This window comes from Equus quagga, chromosome 17 (assembly GCF_021613505.1).
Source record: "Equus quagga isolate Etosha38 chromosome 17, UCLA_HA_Equagga_1.0, whole genome shotgun sequence".
NCBI lineage: Eukaryota > Metazoa > Chordata > Mammalia > Perissodactyla > Equidae > Equus > Equus quagga.
This window is the reverse complement of record NC_060283.1, coordinates 40,346,325-40,365,287: the sequence shown is the minus strand read 5'-3', so window position 1 is coordinate 40,365,287 and position 18,963 is coordinate 40,346,325. Positions and strand designations below refer to the sequence as shown.

The 18,963-nt window shown below is 51.3% G+C and overlaps 1 protein-coding gene across 1 annotated transcript; it reads left to right on the top strand.

The window, feature by feature from the left end:
• The first annotated feature begins 15,663 nt into the window (after nucleotides 1-15,663).
• Nucleotides 15,664-18,210, top strand: TEX44 (testis expressed 44). Its single transcript, XM_046643137.1, has one exon. It carries the CDS (start codon nucleotides 17,023-17,025, stop codon nucleotides 18,208-18,210), a length of 1,188 nt encoding a protein of 395 aa, XP_046499093.1. The 5' UTR covers nucleotides 15,664-17,022.
• The last annotated feature ends 753 nt before the right edge of the window (nucleotides 18,211-18,963 follow it).

Sequence of the window (18,963 nt, the reverse complement as noted above, 5' to 3'; positions counted from 1 at the left end):
TCTCTCCATAGAACTGAGAAGAGTAACTTGGTACAGGCAGGAGCACCATAGATGACTCTTCCATATAAAGCAGTGATGGTCATAGGTCTCTTCTAAGATGCCTTAACTACTACATAACAAACCACCTCCAAACTGAGTAGTTTAAAGTCACTATTATTATTATTGTTATTGATATTATTTGGGCTGGGCTCTGCTGGGTGGTTCTTCCGCTGGTGTCACCTGAGTTGACTCTGTGGAAGGAGTCAGCAGGTGGGTGAGCTGGACGCTGGCTGGTCCAGGTCCCAGATGGCCCCACTCACGTGTCTAGGGTGATGGGGACAATTGGGCCACGTTAATCTCATTATCAAGCAGGCCAGCCTTCTTCACTTGGCAGCTGGGCTCCAAAAGGAACAAGGGGAGCCAAGCTCCAATGCATGAACGCTTTTTTTTTTTTTAGCAAGATTAGCCCTGAGCAACTGCTGCCAATCCTCCTCTTTTTGCTGAGGAAGACTGGCCCTGAGCTAACATCCGTGCCCATCTTCCTCTACTTTTTTTTTATATGTGGGACGCCTACCACAGCATGGCTTGCCGAGCAGTGCCATGTCCGCACCTGGGATCCAAAAGGGCAAACCCCGGGCCGCTGAAGCAGAACGTGCGAACTTAACCGCTGCGCCGCCGGGCCGGCCCCCATGAACACTTTTTAAGGCTCTGTTTGTGTCATGTTTCTTACAGTCCCTTTGACTAAAGGAAGTCATGTGGCCAAGCCCTGATTCAGGAAGTGGAGAAAAAAGACTCTTTTGACAGGAGGACCCGCAAAATATTGTGACCTTAAAAAAAAAAAATCTACCACATGCTCTCTCTCTTTTCCTGCCACTACCAAGGACATCCTCCTACTGGCAAGGATGGATGACAGCCACCTGCCAACTAACAGTACCCCCACCAACCCCATACCCCTGGGGTCAAGTTCAAGGCAATTAAATGTCCATTTCCCCAGGTGTGTCTGGGGGAACATCAGTCCCAGGAAGCAAGGTGTTACAGATTGAATTGTGTGACCCCAAAATTCTTATGTTGAGCTCTAACCCCCAATACGACTGTATTTAGAGATAGGGCCTTTCAAGAGATAATTAAGGTTAAATGAGGTCATAAGCATAGGGCCCTAACCCAACAGGACTGGTGTCTATATGCAAAGAGGAAGAGGCACCAGAAGGCTCGCTCGCTCTCCCTCTCTCTCTCTCTCTCTGTGCATACACAGAAAAGAGGCCGTGTGAGGACAGAGAGAGAAGGTGGCCGTCTGCAAGCCAGGAAGAGAGGCCTCACCAGACACCAACCCTGCCGACACCCTGATCAGGGACTTGCAGCCTCCAGAACTGTAGAAAATAATAAATGTCTCTTGTTGAAGCCACTTGGTCTGTGGTATTCTCTCACGGCAGCCCAAACTGAGTAACACACGAGGGTCCCTTGGTTAAATGTTTGGGAAAGGCATGTTCAATACTGATCCTCCCCCTTGGAAATTCATAAAGCTCTGTGGCCTGTTAAAGGCTCTGAGAAGTTCCTCCGCAAAGGAACCTATAGTTTGACAAAGTTTCCCAACTTGATTTGAACCTAAGGTCCTTTTCCAACACCTATGATCACCATAGGAAGCTGTATTAGTTTCTAGGGCTGTGGTAACAAATGACCACAAACTTGATGGCCTTGTTCCCTCACAGTCGAGACCAGAAGTCAGAAATCAAGGCGTCGGCAGGATTGGTTCCTTCTGGAGCTCTGAGGGAGAATCCGTTCACGCCTCTCTCCTAGCTTCCGGGGTGGCCCTTGGTTCTCCTTGGCTTGTAGCTGCCTCACTCGCTCCCATCTCCGCCTCCGTCTTCACATGGCCTTCCCCTCTGCGTCTCACTTTCACCATCTTCCCCTTTCCCTTATAAGGACCCCAGTCATTGGATTGAGGGCCCACCCTAAATCCAGGATGACCTCATCTGGAGATCCTTAACTTAATTATATCTGCAAAGACCCTTATTCCAAATAAGGTCACATTCTGAGGTGGCAGGTGGACATGCCTTTTGGGGGCCACAAGGCAATCCACTACAGGAGCCAAGGGACAACCAAGGTGGTGGCTGAGTGTGGATACAGAGCAGGGGTGAGTGGGACCCCTCTAGGTGTCTGCAAGCTGAGGGTCCATCCCCTGCAGGGGACATGCTGGGGAGAGCACTCGCTCCCCTTGACAATGCTGGCTCCCCAAATCCTCATTTCCTCAACTCCTTGCGGACCAGCCCCCATGACCACATTCCTCTTTGGGGCAGGTCAGAACCTGAGTGGACTTACTGACCCTGCTCTTCTTGCTTTCTCCTGGAACACAGGGCCTGCCTTTCTGGGGAACATTTGCAAAAAGTGATGCTCATCGATAGTGGCAATGTGGCAGGCAGGCTCTTATAGGGCCGTGCTTCTAGACACTTCCTCCCCAAACCTTCCCAAAGCCCCGCTTCCTCCATGCCTCTTTCTTGCCCAGAACCCTCCATTGCTCCCTCGGCCTCCAGGAGGAAGTGAGGCCTCTGGCCTCTAGAGACAGCCTTCCAGGATCAGCCAGGCATTCCTGTTGCTGCCCCACAGGGCCACCTCTTGCTGCCTTTGTGTCTTCCATCTGGATTGCAGCCCTGCTCCAGTCCACAGCTCTCTTTGTCTACAGGTCACATGTCAAGTGAGTTTCAGGGATCTGCAGGTCTCTGGAATGCAAATAACCAGGGATAGCTCAAATCTTAGAGGCGGGGCTCAAGAAGTCTGTCCATGTGTATTTGTCTGGGGAGGGGCCCATTGCTTCTCCAAATCATGTCTTCCTGACTTAAAGAGGCTAAAAACTGCAAGTTTAGAGCCCAGGCTCAGTGAGTGAGGCTCCCTTAGAGCAGTAACTCCAGGGAAACCCACTCTGAGATGGCAGAACCCCTCTCGCAACCCCCTTTGTGTTCAGAAGCTCCTGGCAGGAGCAGAGAAGGGGCAGCAGGCACAGACTATCCAAATGGGTCAACCATCCACAGGAACCAGATGTGGTAGCACGGCCTGCAGGATGTGCCAGGGATGGAGTGAAGCTGGCTCCACACAGAGTGCAGCTGTGAGCAGGAGGTGGCCCTAAGGCTCTGCACCCTCCCCTGTAGTTGACTAGCAGATTGCTGGGGCTGGAAGGGAGCTGGAGAGTCTGAAGGCAAAGCCCTGTGACCCCTACTCCTACCACACCCCATGATTTGGGCTCTAGCTGGCCCTGTCTGTAAGTTTTGCCAACATCCTATAGCTTGGGAAACTGCATTCCTTTGAAAATGTGCATTTGGCCCACTGGGCTGTATTTTGACAACAGGTTGGTGACTTGTCTCTCAAACTGGATGATGCATTTTTTGTAAGCTGACACTTATCTCTCTCTCTCTCTCTCTTTTGTTTTTTTCGTGAGGAAGATTGGCCCTGAGCTAACATCTGTTGCCAATCTTCCTCTTTTTGCTTGAGGAAGATAGTACCTGAGCCAAAATCTGTGCCACTCTTCCTCTATTTTGTATGTGGGACACCGCCACAGCATGGCTTGATAAGTGGTGCATAGGTCTGCCTCTGGGATCTAAACCCACAAACCCTGGGCCACCAGAGCAGAATGCACTAACTTAACCACTACACCACCAAGTCAGCCCCAAAACCTGTCTTTAACCTCTTCGGGATTCTATCTGAGGGCCTAGTCTGGTGTTCAAGAACACTGTATCCATCTGTGGGGACTGCCATGACAAAGTACCACAGACTAGGAGGCCTAAACAACAGAACAGTGTCTTCTCTCAGCTCTGGAGGCTCCAAGTCAGAAGTGAAGGTGCCAGCAGGCTTGGTTCCTTCCGGGGCCGTGAAGGAAGGGCTGTTCCCCGCCTCTCTCCTTGGTTATAGACGGCCGTCTTCATGTTCACATTGCCTCTCCCAGTATGCGTGTCTGTCTTCAAATTTCCTCTTTTTCAGTTTTTTTTGTTTTTTTTTTTGATGAGGAAGTTTCACTCTGAACTAATATCTGTTACCGATCTTCTTCTTTGTCTTTTTGCTTGGGGAAGGTCATCCCTGAGTTAACATCTGTGCCAGTCTTCCTCTATGTTGGATGTGGGTTGTCGTCACAGCGTGGCTTGAAGAGTGCAGTGTAGGTCTGCACCAAGGATCTGAACCCGCAGATCTGGGCCGCCAAAGCAGGGCCTGCCAGCCTCAACCAGGATGTCACGGGGCCGACCTCCAAACTTTCCTCTTCTTAAAAGGAGATACCGTCATATGGGATTAGGGCCCACCCTAATGACTGCATTTACCATAATTACCACTTCAAAGACTCTGTCTCCAAATACAGTCCCATTTTGAGGCACTGGGGGTTAGGAGTTCAACATACGAATTTTGAGGGGATACAATTCAGCCCATAACAGACACCCGGGAGGAGAGGGGGACATGCGGGCAGAGGGATCGTGGTTTGACTTCCAACCACTCAAGGCTTGTCTGCACCAGAGCCCCGTCAAGGCCCTCTCAGGCCACTGCACAGCCACCAGCCAGGCCTCTGAGGGGCCTGGGGTGGCCCAGCTCACCCCCATGGGCCCCCAGGTGGTGCCACACTGGCCCTGAGTCCTCTCACAGCAGCTGGCAGGACAAACTTGAGAGTGTGGGGAGGTCAGGGTGGACCCTGGAGATGGGGGTGGGACTAGAAAGAGCATCCTAAGGGTGGGGACCACCCTGAGAGGGGGTGTGTGTGCTATGGGGAGGGCTGAAGGACCCCTTTGTTTGGCGATGGAGGTGGGAGGGGTGGTCTCTCAGTTCAGCTGCCCTCCCACCCTGGAGTGGGTGTTTCGGTGGCCCCAGGAATCCTATTTGCATACGGGGCCCAGGCTTCTGAGAGGTTAGGAAGAAGGAATTTATTTTAACTTGCAAATTCATTCTAATACTTAAAGTAATATTTCTTCATTGTTGAAAGGGCAAATGAACAATATAAGTCTTAAAATGCACAAAAGCTTGAAAGAAAAAAACTTGCCCACGATCCACCACAACTAGAAATCTCTGACGCTGACTACTCATTTGTTATTCGATGGCATCTCACAATTGTGTCCTTTGAACACTTTTAGGATTTTCTCTTGATGCAAGTGTAACTGTAGAAAAATTACAAAATGCAGTTACAATTTTATTGTCATTTATAATTCCACCACCCAAAGATACTTTTTTATATATATTTCTTGGACTACTAATATATTTGAACATTTCCCTGTGTTTATTAGTTATCCAGATTTCTTTGGTGCATGGTCTTGTGACTGCAGACCCCTTAAGAGCCAGTTTGAAAGACCCCATCTCTTATCAACAGAGTGATTAAGAATTGTCTTTCAGCAAACTTACAAAGTCATGTAGCCAGAGCGTGCACAGAAGAAGAAATCTTGGCCTGAAGTGACCAAAGATTCTCCTCCCCATGGAACCCAAAGACGAGGACACAAACAGACCTTAAAGTCAGACTCTTATCAGAAGTGAGAGGGCCATCATTCAGGAAGATCTGATGTTAAAATTCCTTCCCCTCCTCATCAAAAATGCTTAGAACCTCATCAAAAATGTTTAGAACCTCACCATAAGTGTTCAGAACCTCACCATAAATGCCTGAAGCCCACCAAGCAAAGCCTGTCCCACCAGCGTTTCCATGTGCCAGCCTGTTCTCCCTAGCCTCTTAAATTTTGTCCCAAATGTGGAATTGGGGAGACAGATCTGAGGGCACACACCACCTGTCTCCCTGCAGATCAGTCTCGCAGAATAAAGCTGATTTCTTTTTCCAAACGCCGATGCCATAATTAACTGGCTTTTTAAATGCCCATCGGGCAAGAGAACCCCAATATTGTGCAGTGACAGTCTGTCTCATCCATTGTATATTGTGTTATTGGGTATCTAATTGCGTCTTACCAGTCTGTTTGGGATCTTTATATAGGATAGATATTAACTCTTTGTGGTATCTGTAGCAAATATTTTTTCCCAGTTTGTGGTTTGCTTTTACATTTTTTAGAGTGGTTTTGACCTGTGTCTAATTTTCCCCTTCGGAATTTCTTTACCAGCTTTTACATTCCGAAAATACTTCTTCCCCAAATCAAATATTTCCTTTTAGTCTGCTTTTGATCTCTCTCTCTCATTTTCTTTCTTTGCGTCAAGCTCTTTAATATCTGGAAGTGAAAGTGAGAAACTAACCCAATGTTTTTCCAAATACGTCACCAATTGTCCCAGCGCCATTTTGCAAGCCCGTCCTCCGCTGTCCCTGCTCTCTGTGTCCCCAAGGGTGGTCTGCTCCAAGCAAAACACTCCCCCAGGGCCACAGTCCCCAGCGCCAGCACTCACAGAAGCTTTAGCAAACAAGGTGTGATTTTTGATGTTTGGCGATGAAGATGAGGGGTTTACCTCGGAGACCTGAGCGCAAACAACTGAAAAATTCCCTGCAGACATTTCTGTTCTCCCTGAGCCTCACCCGCTCCACCGCAGGGAGCCTGAGCTTTCCCCACCTCGCAGCATAGCTGGCCTCACTCCTCGCCTCTAACTCCAGCAATCGATTCCCAGTAACTTCAAAATCCTCACCCCGTCTCCCCCGTGAACAACCAGGCTCCTGGCCCAAACCCAGCTCTTTCCAGACGAAGGCCCTCAGGTTAACAGCATCCACTTCCTTAGAAAGCAGGGTAGCATCATCCTTTGTTACTTGAGAATGCCTTTGGGGTCTCGGCCCACACCCCATGGGGCTTATTAACCTATTTCTTCCAAACAAACCCAGTGTCTGTTCGAAGCAGAATTCCCGTACCATCTGCTGATGGAGCCCAGGGTGCTCCACCTCCTTAAGTGTGTTGAACATACAGGAAGTGGGAGTTCTGGGAAGATACAGAATCTGGAGCCCCCTCTAGGATGCTGATATCCAGAAAGGCTGCCCTGGGAGCCGAGAGTTGGGGCTGAGGGTCCGAAGAGCAGCCAGCCACAGACTCAGGCCGCCAAGGGCCTTCCCCGGTCTCCCCAAGGTGGTCTCACTGGAGAGCAGGGCCTACGTGCACCACCCGCCTCAAGGTGGACAAGGCCCTGGGGTGCGGCTGCAGGCAGGGCCACAGAGTCCCGAAGGCTCCAGGCCACACTCCCAGGAGCAGGCGTGGGGGGCCAGGGAGTGACCAGGTCCAGGGGCCACCCCGAGGTGGCAGCGGCTAGAGCAGGGACCATGGTGAACGGTGCCTATCACAGCAGGTATAGAAAGCAGGTGACGGCATCAGGGGCTTGGGGTGAAGGGGGGACTGGTGTGCCCAAATGTGACTGCACAGGTTTGTGGAAGCAACATCCTCCCCTCCTCTAAAAGGGTACCGGTTCCGCACCATCGGGTCACACGATCGCGCAGTGGCTTATGGGCTTAGGGGCTTGGGCGGCACGGCCTGGCTCACCCCCAGCTCTTCTCCTGGCTGAGGCGCACTTCCCTCATCTGTAAAATGGGGACGACAGTACTGACCACAAGGCGTTGTCGGGAGGGTCAAGTAGTACAGCGTCTGAGTGTGTGTTAAGAATAAAGACTCAACAAGTGGTCGTCAACTGGTAGATGCTCTGTTAGCTTCCTGGAGCCGCCATAGCAAATCCCCACAGATTTCCGAGGCCAGAAGTCCGAAATCAAGGCGTCTGCAGGCCACGCTCCCCCTGAAGGCTCTGGGCTGGGGGGAGGGTCCTTCCTCACCTCTTCCAGCTTCTGCTGGCTCCAGACACTCCTGCACTCATATCACTCCAGTCTCTGCCTCCGTCTTCACGTGGCCATTTCCCTGGTCCGTGTCTTCTCCCTTCTCCTTCTCCCTTATTGTCTCACTTGTATCCGGGAGATTTTAATTTATGGAGGCGACTGAGTGACACCATGGAGAGGTCACTGCCATTGAAAGGAGAATTTATTACTTAGATGTCCTGAGAGAAGGGGCACCTGCTGCCACCAAGGCCACATGGGGAACACCAGGGTGGTCAGGAGGCAGAAGACAGGAGCGAGGAACAAGCCGGAGCCTATAGTGGAGTTTCCTCCGGAAGGCAAGGCAAAGCAGAGTGAAGTGTCAGACTGGCTAGGCTAAACAAGCCTGGTGGCCTTTGGGCTCTCCCGGTGCCTGGTACCTGGCCTGGGCTGACTCAGGACAGGCGCAATACCGGTCTGGTGTGTGCAAGTTAGACAAGAAGGAGGGTGGGGTCTCTGCCTTGGCTGAGCCTGTCTGCACAGGAAAGGAGATAAGGCAAGCTGACCGGCAGGAGAGAGAAATATTTCGGCTGATAGTTTGGCCCTGTGATTAATAGATGCCAAGTAGACACACAGTATCTAGGGAGACAGTCAAAACACTTCTCCTCTCTTATACAGACACTAGTCACTGGATTTAGGACCCACCCTAATTCCGGATGATCTCAAGAGCCTTAATTTAATTACATCTGCAAAGACCGACCACATTCACAGGCTCCAGGAGCTAGGATATGGACATATCTTTTGGGGGACCAAAGTTAAACCCACCACAGATGCCAACTGGCTGCATTGGTTCATAGGCCTCGGTCTGTTAGTGTAGACTCTGGGGGAGAAATGACAATTTTTTTTTTATTCTTTCTTTTTTTTTTTTGAGGAAGATTAGCCCTGAGCTAACTACTGCCAATCCTCCTCTTTTTGCTGAGGAAGACTGGCCCTGAGCTAACATCTGTGCCCATCTTCCTCTACTTTATACGTGGGACGCCTACCACAGCATGGCTTGCCTAACAGTGCCATGTCCGCACCCGGGATCCGAACTGACGAACCCCAGGCTGCCGAGAAGCAGAACATGCAAACTTAATCACTGCGCCACTGGGCCGGCCCCAGAAATGACAATTTTTGCTTCTTTGATGAGCCCTGCAGTATTTGATCTGTGGTGGTGGCTTTAGCCGAATGTCTGCGCCAAGGAGGAATCCGAGGGAGGGTGTGTGAGGGAGCCTGTGGGTGATTTCTGGACCAGTGTGGGCAGAGGTCTTGGGATGGAGAGGTCTGAAGTCCAGGCAGGAGGGAGATGACACGAGAGCAGTGGCCATGACAGCCAGAGGATCCAGGGTGCTCCAGAGAGGCAGGATGGTGGAACTGCCACTGTTCGGGTCCCTGAATGACTTTCAGGCTAGGGCTGCTATCCCTTAAGCTGCCCTCCACTGCCAGTAACAGAAAGCCCTGTCAACTTACTGAAGCAACTTGGAAACAAATCACCTCCCATCACAGGAAATCTGATGGCTGAGTGACTGCAGGGACAGTTTGATCAAGGCTTTGCCCTACTTTTCTGTAACCCCTCTGGCTCTACCATCCTTTGTGTGGGGTTTTTCTCAGGTCAGGTGCCCCTGTGGCCACAAGAGGCTCAACTAGATGTGATTGTGTACAGGAGCAGAGGAGGACCACATCTTCCCAGGTCTTTTAATGAGCGAGGAAACCTCCCAGAGGCCCTAGCTGACCTCACCTCTCTCTCATGACTCATGGCCAGCATTCTGTGAAGGTTTGTGCCTGATCCAGCTACTGCTCAGGGAAATGGCTTTGACCATCAGGACCTGCCCCGGAGCTGGACTGGGGCCAAACCCCCTCCCTCACTATGCACCCTCCTTGCTGCAGGGGCTCCAGGTGCGTGATTCCCATCGGCCACATGCTAATGCAGCAAAGGGTCCAGGGCAAATCCACCTAAAGGGGGAAGGCGCTGGGGTGGCCCCCTGAATCCCCAGGGAGCCTAGTGAAGGCCATCGCCCTGGATCACTCTTCCTGGTGAGGGAAGGCTAAGTATTGAGTCACTGCAGGGACCACAGGAATAGGACTTATGGAGCAGGGGGTGGATTCTAGTGAGGGAGGTCTGGGAAGTGACCTGGGAGTCGCCACAAGCAGACATTCCCTCCAAGGGAATCTTGGGATCATTTGGTGAAGAGACTCTTGAAAGGGGAAGTCATCCATGAGCCCCTGACCACAGGCAGCCTGTCCAGAAAAGAAGACGACTTACCATCATCATCATCATCATCACCATGCTGTCCAACACTCCCCAGGGCTCTGTGCCTCCCAAGCGCTTTATCTCCATCCCCTCCTTGCATTCGTGCATCCATGCTGTTGGGCCGACCCCAAATGGGTGTCCAGCCGTTCAGTTCAGTTCTGACACTAACTACCCAGACTCAGTACAGACCCCATAGGTTAGGGGCTCAGTCCCACAAGACTGCCCCCACTTCAGGTGCCAGTTGCAAATGGGGTCCCCAGGCTGCCTGCACTTCTGCCCAGCCCCCCTCATCTTCATGAGAAGGACTCACAGAACCCAGGAAAACGTTGTGCTTAGGACTACAGTTTATTACAAAAGATATGAATGAACAGCCAGATGGAGAGATTCACAGGGTGAGGTCAGGAAGGGTGAGAGCAGGAGTTTCTGTCCCCGTGGAGTCGGGGCAGCCACCCTCCCAGCAGGTGGATGTGTACCAAGCAAGGGCTCGCCACCCAACACGCACAGAAGCCGACACCGAGGCACACTGGCTTTTGAGAGAAGAAAGGCTTTATTGCAAGGTCGACCGGCAAGGAGACAGGAGGCCAAGCTCTCAACTCTGTCTCCCCATCCAAGGTTTGGGGTAAGGTTTGAGGGGTCAAGGAGGGCCGGCTGGTATGCGGAAGCCCTGGCAGGATGAACTTTGATTGGCAGGTCAAAATTTTCTCTTCTGCACATGTTCCTGGCTGGCTCCCTGCCCGTGAAAAACAGCTTAAACCTTCTGTTGTTAAGATGGGGTCCAGCTATGCAAGGTGACCAGGAAGGGCACAGTAAACAGAGTAAAGCTGTTATGCAGATTTAAATCAGTGCCTTCTCCATTGATAGGAGTTTCTAAAGATTTAGAGTCATCCTCCTCCTCGGGGCCCAGAGAGGGAGACATCCTTACAAGTGGAGATTTCTCTGATAAATGTAAATTTCTCTTAAAAAGGCTAACTTCTACTGGGTTTTCAGAGCTTTTCCTGTGTCTGCTGTTTCTTAATAACCAGCAGTTCAAAATAATCCTTATGCCAAAGAGGCATATTTTGGGGTGGGAAATTCTGGTCCTGTGGTTACCTATGTGTTCACCACCCCAGAAAGCTCCCTTAGCCTTGTTTCAGGGTTTTTATCAAAGTTTCCCTACGTAGGCATGATTGGTTAAAACACTGGCCATTGATGATTAACTCGACCTCTGGCCCCACTCCCTCCCTGGGGCTCTGGGGATGGTGCGACAGTTCCAGCCCTCTGATCACATGATTGGTTCTTCCAGGAACCACTCCCCAGGGGAAGCTATCTAGTCACCCTATTAGCATAAACTCAGGTATGGTCAAAAGGGGCTCATTGTGGGGACCCACCTGGTGGTGCAGCGGTTCAATTCCCACGTTCAGCTTTGGGGGTTCGCCAGCCTGGATCCTGGGTATTGACCTGGGCACCACTTGTCCAGCTGATGCGGGGTCGATGAGCCGAGGAGTCGAAAGAAAGATTTCTTAGACTCTCAAGATCTGGCAGGAGTGCTCTTTTATTTAGAGAATAGTGTGGAATAGCATGGGGACAGGACCCATGGGCAGTCAGAGCTTCTGCTGCCGGCATGGGGACAGGACCCACGGGCAGTCAGCTCCTGCTGCTGCTGCTTCTGCTGCCCCCGCTGGCATGGGGACAGGACCCATGGGCAGGCAGAGCTGGTGCATGGGGACAGGACCCACGGGCAGTCAGAGCTCCTGCTGCTGCTGCTTCTGCTGCCCCCGCTGGCATGGGGACAGGACCCATGGGCAGGCAGAGCTGGTGCGTGGGGACAGGACCCACGGGCAGTCAGAGCTCCTGCTGCTGCCCCGAGTTGAGGGTTAGGGCTAAATTTAAGGCATAGGTATGTGAGTTATCTCTTTACAAGACAAAGAATATGTTAAAAAGTTAAAATGGTATCAGTGCCCGTGTGGTCTGGCCATTTGGCTGTCCCACAACTTTTAGATAAGAATCAAACCGGATTGAGTAAATGTCAGAAGTCACCGCTTGAACTTTATCCTCGGCTAAAGACAAAGGAGGATTCGGGGGGGTGGGGGGGGGTCAGTTACATGAGGTTGCCAGACAGTAACCAACTTAAGTTCTTACCTCTGGCATTGACTAAGAGCTTCTAGAGATAAGACCATCCCCCCTTCTTCCTGGCACAGAGAGGGAGGCATTTTCACAGATAGAGGTTTCCCTTAGAAATGTAAATGTTTCCCAACAAAGGGGCAAACAAATTCCACTCCTTGGAGCCTGAATCTCATCTGTAGTTTTAAAACTAACCAGCCTAAAAATCCTCATCACAGCCATGCTGTGGCAGGCATCCCACATATAAAGTAGAGGAAGATGGGCATGAATGTTAGCTCAGGGCCACTTTTCCTCAGCAAAAAGAGGAGGATTGGTGGCAGATGTTGGCTCAGGGCTAATCTTCCTCAAAAGGGGTGGGGGGGGGCTTGTTATGATTAACAGAAGACACTCCTACCAGGTAATTCCAAAAGTTTTAGGGACTCTGTGCCAGGAACCTGGGACAAAGAGTAAGTATATATTTTTCACTATACCACGGGTAAGGACTATTATCGTCCCCATTTTACAGATGGAGGAACCAAAGCACAGAGATGTTAAGTAACTTGCCTTAGGTTACACAGCTAGTTATAGCAGTGCCAAGAGATTTTCACATATTGAGGTATATGGGGTAACTATTCGAGTTCCAAACTGATTCGGCTTGAACTAGAAAGCCTAATTTATGGTCTATCAAACGTACATTGTACATCTGCTTATCCATTAAAGTAAGGAATGCACTCTCTTAAGATAAAGAATGCAGACTTCCCCTGCTACGCCCTATTGGTAACACTAGGATTAGTCCCTTTCCTGGCATCTTGGTGATGGTCATGGTCACGTTGACCTGCCAATTTGCAACTGAATACCTCTTTGAAAATGTACCCTGGGTGTGTTTAATGTATGTTCTTTGTTCTAAAAAGATGTAAGATTGTACTGAAACCCATGCCTCTCCAGAACGCCTTCTAAGGCCTTCCTGGGTTATAATCCTCACTCTGGCTCAGAGTAAACTCACCCCAATTCTGATTTATAGGTTGGTTATGGAAAATTTGCGTCAACAGCAGGATTTGAACCTCTTACCACACAAAACTGGGGTTCTCTTGCCCCATGCACATAACCAGCCAATTAATTACAGCATCAGGCTTTGGGGAAAGAGATCAGCTTTATTCTGCGAGATCGATCTGCAAGGAGAACAGGGGGCGTGCCCTCAGATCTGTCTCCCCAGTTCCAGATTTGGGGCAAAATTTAAGAAGTTAGGGAGAACAGGCTGGCACGTGGAAACGCTGGTGGGACAGGCTTTGCTTGGTGGGCTTCAGGCATTTATGGTGAGGTTCTAAACACTTAGGATGAGGTTCTAAACACTTATGATGAGGTTCTAAACATTTTTGATCAGGTTCTAAGCATTTATGCAAGAGTTCTAAACATTTGTGATGAGGTGGGGAAGGAATTTTAACATCAGATCTTCCTGAATGAGGGACCCCTTGCTTCTGATAAGAGTCCAACTTTCAAGTTCCGGTCGTGTTCTGGTCCTTGGGTTCCTGCAAAGGAGGATCTTTGGTTCTGCGGTCACTTCAGGTCAAGATTTCTTCTTTTGCGCACACCCTGGCTGCATGACTCTGCAGATTTTCTGAAAGAAAATTCTTCATCACTCTGTTGATAAGAGCCGGGGTCGGCTGAACTGGTCCTGGAAGGCTGGAGGCTACAAACCCAGGAAGCTCAGCGCCAGAGGCCACACGGTAGCCACATTACCAACTGCCTAGCTGCGTGGACTCTGGGGAATCATGGAGCGTGGGCTTTCTCAAAAGGGATCCTGAGGGGCCGGGCCAGTGGTGCAGTGGTTAAGTTAGCACATTCTCCTTCAGCGGCCCAGGGTTCGCTGGTTCAGATCCCAGGTGTGGACTTATGCTTCATTTGTCAAGCCATGCTGTGGCAGGCGTCCCACATATAAAGTAGAGGAAGATGGGCACAGATTTTAGTTCAGGGCCAGTCTGCCTCAGCAAAAAAGAGGAGGATTGGTGGTGGATGTTAGCAGAGGGCTAATCTGCCTCAACAAAAGAAAAAAAAAAAAGGGACCATGAGTGTTGCCCCCTTCAGAAAGTGTAGGACAGTCATTGTCCCCATGAGACAGGAGTTGAAAAGAAATCAAAAACAGATTTTTCCAGACTAATTTCTTCCTCTGAACCCTGCTTAATAAAGGCAGGAAACTTTTGAAGTAAATTAAGGGAAAAAACTCTGAGATAAATTTTCTTTTGTATGTGTGTGTGTCTATATTCCACATAATAACAGGATAAATATACATTAAGTTCTACAACAATGTTATTTAATATTTACTTATAAGTAAACAATATTTTTGTCCCCAAATTTTAATAATCCTCTCTGCTCTCTGACATTAATCCTTCTTGATTCTCCTCTATCTTGACTTGGCACAGATTTTTAAGGCATGTGAACAAGGGTACATATAAAGTGCAGAATGCAGAATCAAAAATTGAATTCCAGGGGCCAGCTCAATTGCTCAGTGGTTAAGTCCAGCACACTCTGCTTTGGTGGCCCAGGTCCACAGGTTCAGATTCTGGGCACAGACCTGCACCATTTGTCAAGCCATGCTGTGGCAGTGACCCACATACAGAGTGGAGGAGGATTGGCAACAGATGTTAGCTCAGGGCTAATCTTCCTCACCAAAAAAAAAAAAAAATTAAATTCCAAATAGAAGGTAAGGAGAAGGAGTTTGGCTGCAGTGCCTGTGAAGAGTGCTTATAGTGCTGTCCATGACGCGACATCAAGAACTTCCTAACTAGAAGCAGGGAGCAGTGTGGGGTATGGCGAGCTTTGGAGTCAGGTAGATGGTAACTTGCTGTGTACTTAGTTTCTCTAAATCTCTGTTTCCTCACCTGAAATAACACCTGTACTGTGCCAGGAAGTCAACACAGTGTGCTGATCTTGAGTGTTAGGACACAAAGACATTCACTCAAGCACGGAACGACCACCTGACAGGAATCTAATAACTATGGGAATTGAATGAGGCTCAAGTTTAGCTGTATGTAATAGAAAACTCAAAATAACAATAGTTTGAGTATGTATGTGGTTTATTTTCCCTCACATATAGGAATTCTGGAGGACAGCAACAGTCTGGTGTGGTCTGAGGGCTGCTATGGTGGCTGTAACTATGGCACCCAGATTCCTTCTAGCTTTGTGCTCCATCATCTTAGTGTGTGCTTTCCAACCTCAAGGTTACTTCCCGGACCAATATGGCTGCTTGTGCTCCAGCCTTCACATTCCTGATAGCGGGATGGCATAAAGGGGAAAGAGCAAAAAGGCGTTCCTTTCTGAAGTTCCACTTAATACTCTCTGCTTACATCTCAATGGCTGTAAGATCTTACCTAGCTGCAAGGTAGGCTGGGAAATGTATTTTTTGGCTGAGCACATGGCCACCATGAATAAAACTGGGGTTCTAATACTAATGAAGAAGGACTGTTAGGATGAGCAACCAGCAGTCTTCTCCATGATTCCTTCACAAGGTACAAGGCTGTACCAACTGGTCCCTCCCACCCCACCAAACTTGGTTTGCCCTATGACCTCTGAGACGGCAGCAGAGTATTCATGGGGAGAAGAAATACTCAGCAAGCGTTGAGCCTGGTGCTCAGGAGAAGTGACACCAGCTGTGTCCCACCTGGTGTGATGGGATTATGGGAGGACTCTGTCTGCATTTGCCAGGGTCCTTAGCATGCCAGTCACTCAAAATTTTTAGTATCCCTCCTGGGTATAAGACAGTGCTAGAGAGCTTGAGTTCTGAAGCCAGACAGGGTTCAAATCCCAGATTCAGTGCTTATTAATCGTGTGACTGAATAAGTCACCTAATCCTTCCAAGGCTCTGTTTCCCCAGGTGTGAAATGGGTATAATAGAGGCTACGTACCCCCTTAGAGATGACGGGGTAATTGCAAGGATTAGATGCCTCACTCCCTCTCCTGCTTGTGATAAATAGTCACTAAGTTTTAGCTGATGACCCGGGGGAGGCACGGACACGAAGACCGGGACCTTCCGCTCCGACCGCTTCTTAATGAAGAGCATGAGCGCGGGCAGGTTCATCTGGGTCCACACTTTTCCGAGGACACTCGGGCTCCCAGCTCTTTTGTTATTCTCTGCTCTCCCGGCCCGGCCCAGCAGGGAGAAGACGGAGACTGTTTGTCCTGTGCCACAAGGGTTAACCCCATCTTCGTCCGCTCGGGCTGCGAGAACACAACACCATAGACTGGGGGGCTCATAAACAACAGCAGTTTATCTCTCACGGTTCTGGAGGCTGGAAGTCCAAGGTCAAGGTGCCGGCAGATTCGGTGTCTGGTGAGAGCCCGCTTCCTACTTTCTAGAAGGCCGTCTTCTCGCTGTGTCCCCACATGGAGGAAGGGGTCGGGGGCTCTCTGGGCTCTCTCCTATAAGGGCACTAATTCCATGCACGAAGGCTTCACGCTCGTGACCTAATCCCCTCCCAAAGGCCCCACCTCCTAACACTGTTACATCAGGGATTAGCTTTCAACTTGTGAATTTGGTGGAAGAAACACAAACATTCAGCATTCAGTCTACAGCACCCCACAGCCAGAGACGGGCAGGGCTAGCGCTGCCCAGGCCCTTAGCCCTCACTGATTCCAACTCACTCACTCTGCAGACAGACTGGCCAAATCAGGGTCCCGAGTCACCAGTGATTATAAATCAACGTCTGCCTCCTATCCTCTTTCATCAGAGACACAGCCATCATGATTTCTTGCGGGCACCTGCACCTGTATACACACCTCCACCTTTTTCCAGGACATCTGCCTTTCTCTCCTCATGCACCTGCAAACTTGGCTACAGATCATTCTGTGGGTCAGCCCACGAGGGCAGTCACTCAGGAGGCTCAGGACCCTTGCTCTGCAGATGCCTGTGACATCGCCGGCTGCCCACAGCCCCCTGTGACCTCACCACCTGGACAACTCAGCCCAGTGAGGCCGTGGCCACTCCCTCAACCAGCACAAGTGGCAGAGGGCCTAGATGACCACTGAGCCCTCGGAAGAGGCCGGAGCCGCCAGCATCCCCACACCGGGTGACGTGGCCGACAGCGGATCTACGGATAGCCCAACAGGAAGTTCCCAAAGTCAGGTCCCCCTCATTGCAAACGTCCCGGTGGCTAGCAGCGCTGCAGCGCCAGCCGAACAGCAGGATGTAGAGCAGGCCCCTATCGAGTCAGCCACCTCTGAGGCCACATCAGCGTCTGGGGACAAAGACGAGCATGAAGCTGCTGCAGGGCATGACCAGGAGCCCAAGGAGGCCACTGCGCTGCTTGCCCGCCCAGCCCCAGAAGCTCTGCAAATATCTGTAAGCCCCCAGAACGCAGGATGGGGTGGGCTGGTGCAAAATTTGAGGATGACTAAGAGTTCCAGGGCTTTCCAACATGACTCCCTGGGGAAGGAAAAGACACCACAAATGGCAAGTATCCCACACAGGGAGCAGGAACTATCTCCAACGACCCCAAGTGCTCAGGTATGGGCCCCCCAAAATGTGGAGGCTCAGCCCGCTGTGAGCACTGCAGACGCCTTTGACCAGCTTGACACTGGGGCCGCTGGTGTCACTGAAGCTGTCAAGGAGAAACCTGATGGTCCGAAGGCCTTGAACGCTGACACTGAGGCTTTGCCATCAGCCAAGTCCCACACAGTGACTGAGGACGACTTGGTGGCCCGCTCAGGAGACCTGCAGCCTGGGCTGTTGCCTCCCTCCCCAGGAGGCAGTGCCCCACCCTTGCCTGCCCCTCATGTAGTGGCCCTGGGGAGGAGGCCCCTGGACTGCAGCCTGTATACAGCCAGCGAGGAGAACTACATGCGCTCCATGACCAGCTTGCTGGGCGGGGGCGAGGGATCCATCAGCTCCCTGGCAGACATCCTGGTGTGGTCTGAGACCACCATGGGCATGGCCACAGGCTTCCTGGCCTCCGGCCGTGGCTCTGTGACAGACCTGCTGTACAGCACAGGGCCCAGCCTGCGCTCCATCTCCAGCATCCTGGGGAACGCCAGTGCAGCCTTCTCCTCCGGGCTGGTGGCGGGGACCAGCTCAGCCCTTCGCTCCATCACCCACATGCTGGAGAGGGTGGAGCGAAGGACGGTCGAGGGCATCCACTCGGCTGTGCGCTACCTGACCAGCCACCTCACCCCACACTGGGCCCAGGCCGGCCCCAACTGCAACTAGACCCTGCGCTGGAGGGGTCGGGCTCAGCAGCCTCTGAGACCCCAGGGACCCTTAGGCCCTGCTCCCTTGCCCACCCCTACCCTGGACGGCTCTCCCCAGACCAGGCAATAAATCACCGGCAAGAGTTTATTTTCTAAGCGCCAGCTTATCCCCTGTCCATGCAGCAGGCACAGGGCAGAGGGACAGGAGCGGGCTAGGGTGTTCTGGAAACAGAAAGAGGTCCTCTGAGGGCTTCTTGGGTTGGCCCATTCAGGGGCTGGGGGCCAAAGTGCAGAAAGGGAAGAGGCTGGGCAGGGCTGGGGGGCCAGATGTGGAGGTCTCACACCTGCAAAAATTGATCCCGGCTGGACCTCCAACCGGGTCAGCGCGCTCCTGAGGACGTGAGACCTGCGCCTTCCCCGGGGCCTACTGACCTAGTGGGCTCAGGCCGCTCTGCTGGGGCTCTCCGAGAGTGGGAGAGAGGGCACTGAGCCAGACCAATGTGGGTTAAAACCCCAGTGCGGCTACTGGCCCTGGGCCGGTCACTTCGCCCTCTGAACCTCCTACTGTCATCTGTAGGACAGACAAGGCTCCGCTCCAAGCAGAGGTCATGAGACCTAAGGAAATACTGCAGGTGCTAGCACTCGGTGTCTGGCACTTAATGAGCTCACACACTTCAGCTGCCATTATTATTCTCTGATGGGTTGGAGACACGGTGGGAACAGGGATCTAGGGAGGGTGACCAACCATCCCAGTTTGCCTCGGACGAAGAGG

What these genes read in the sequence shown, in the direction of transcription:
- TEX44 (XM_046643137.1), top strand. Translation starts at nt 17,023, where the DNA reads ATGACCACTGAGCCCTCGGAAGAGGCCGGAGCCGCCAGCATCCCCACA.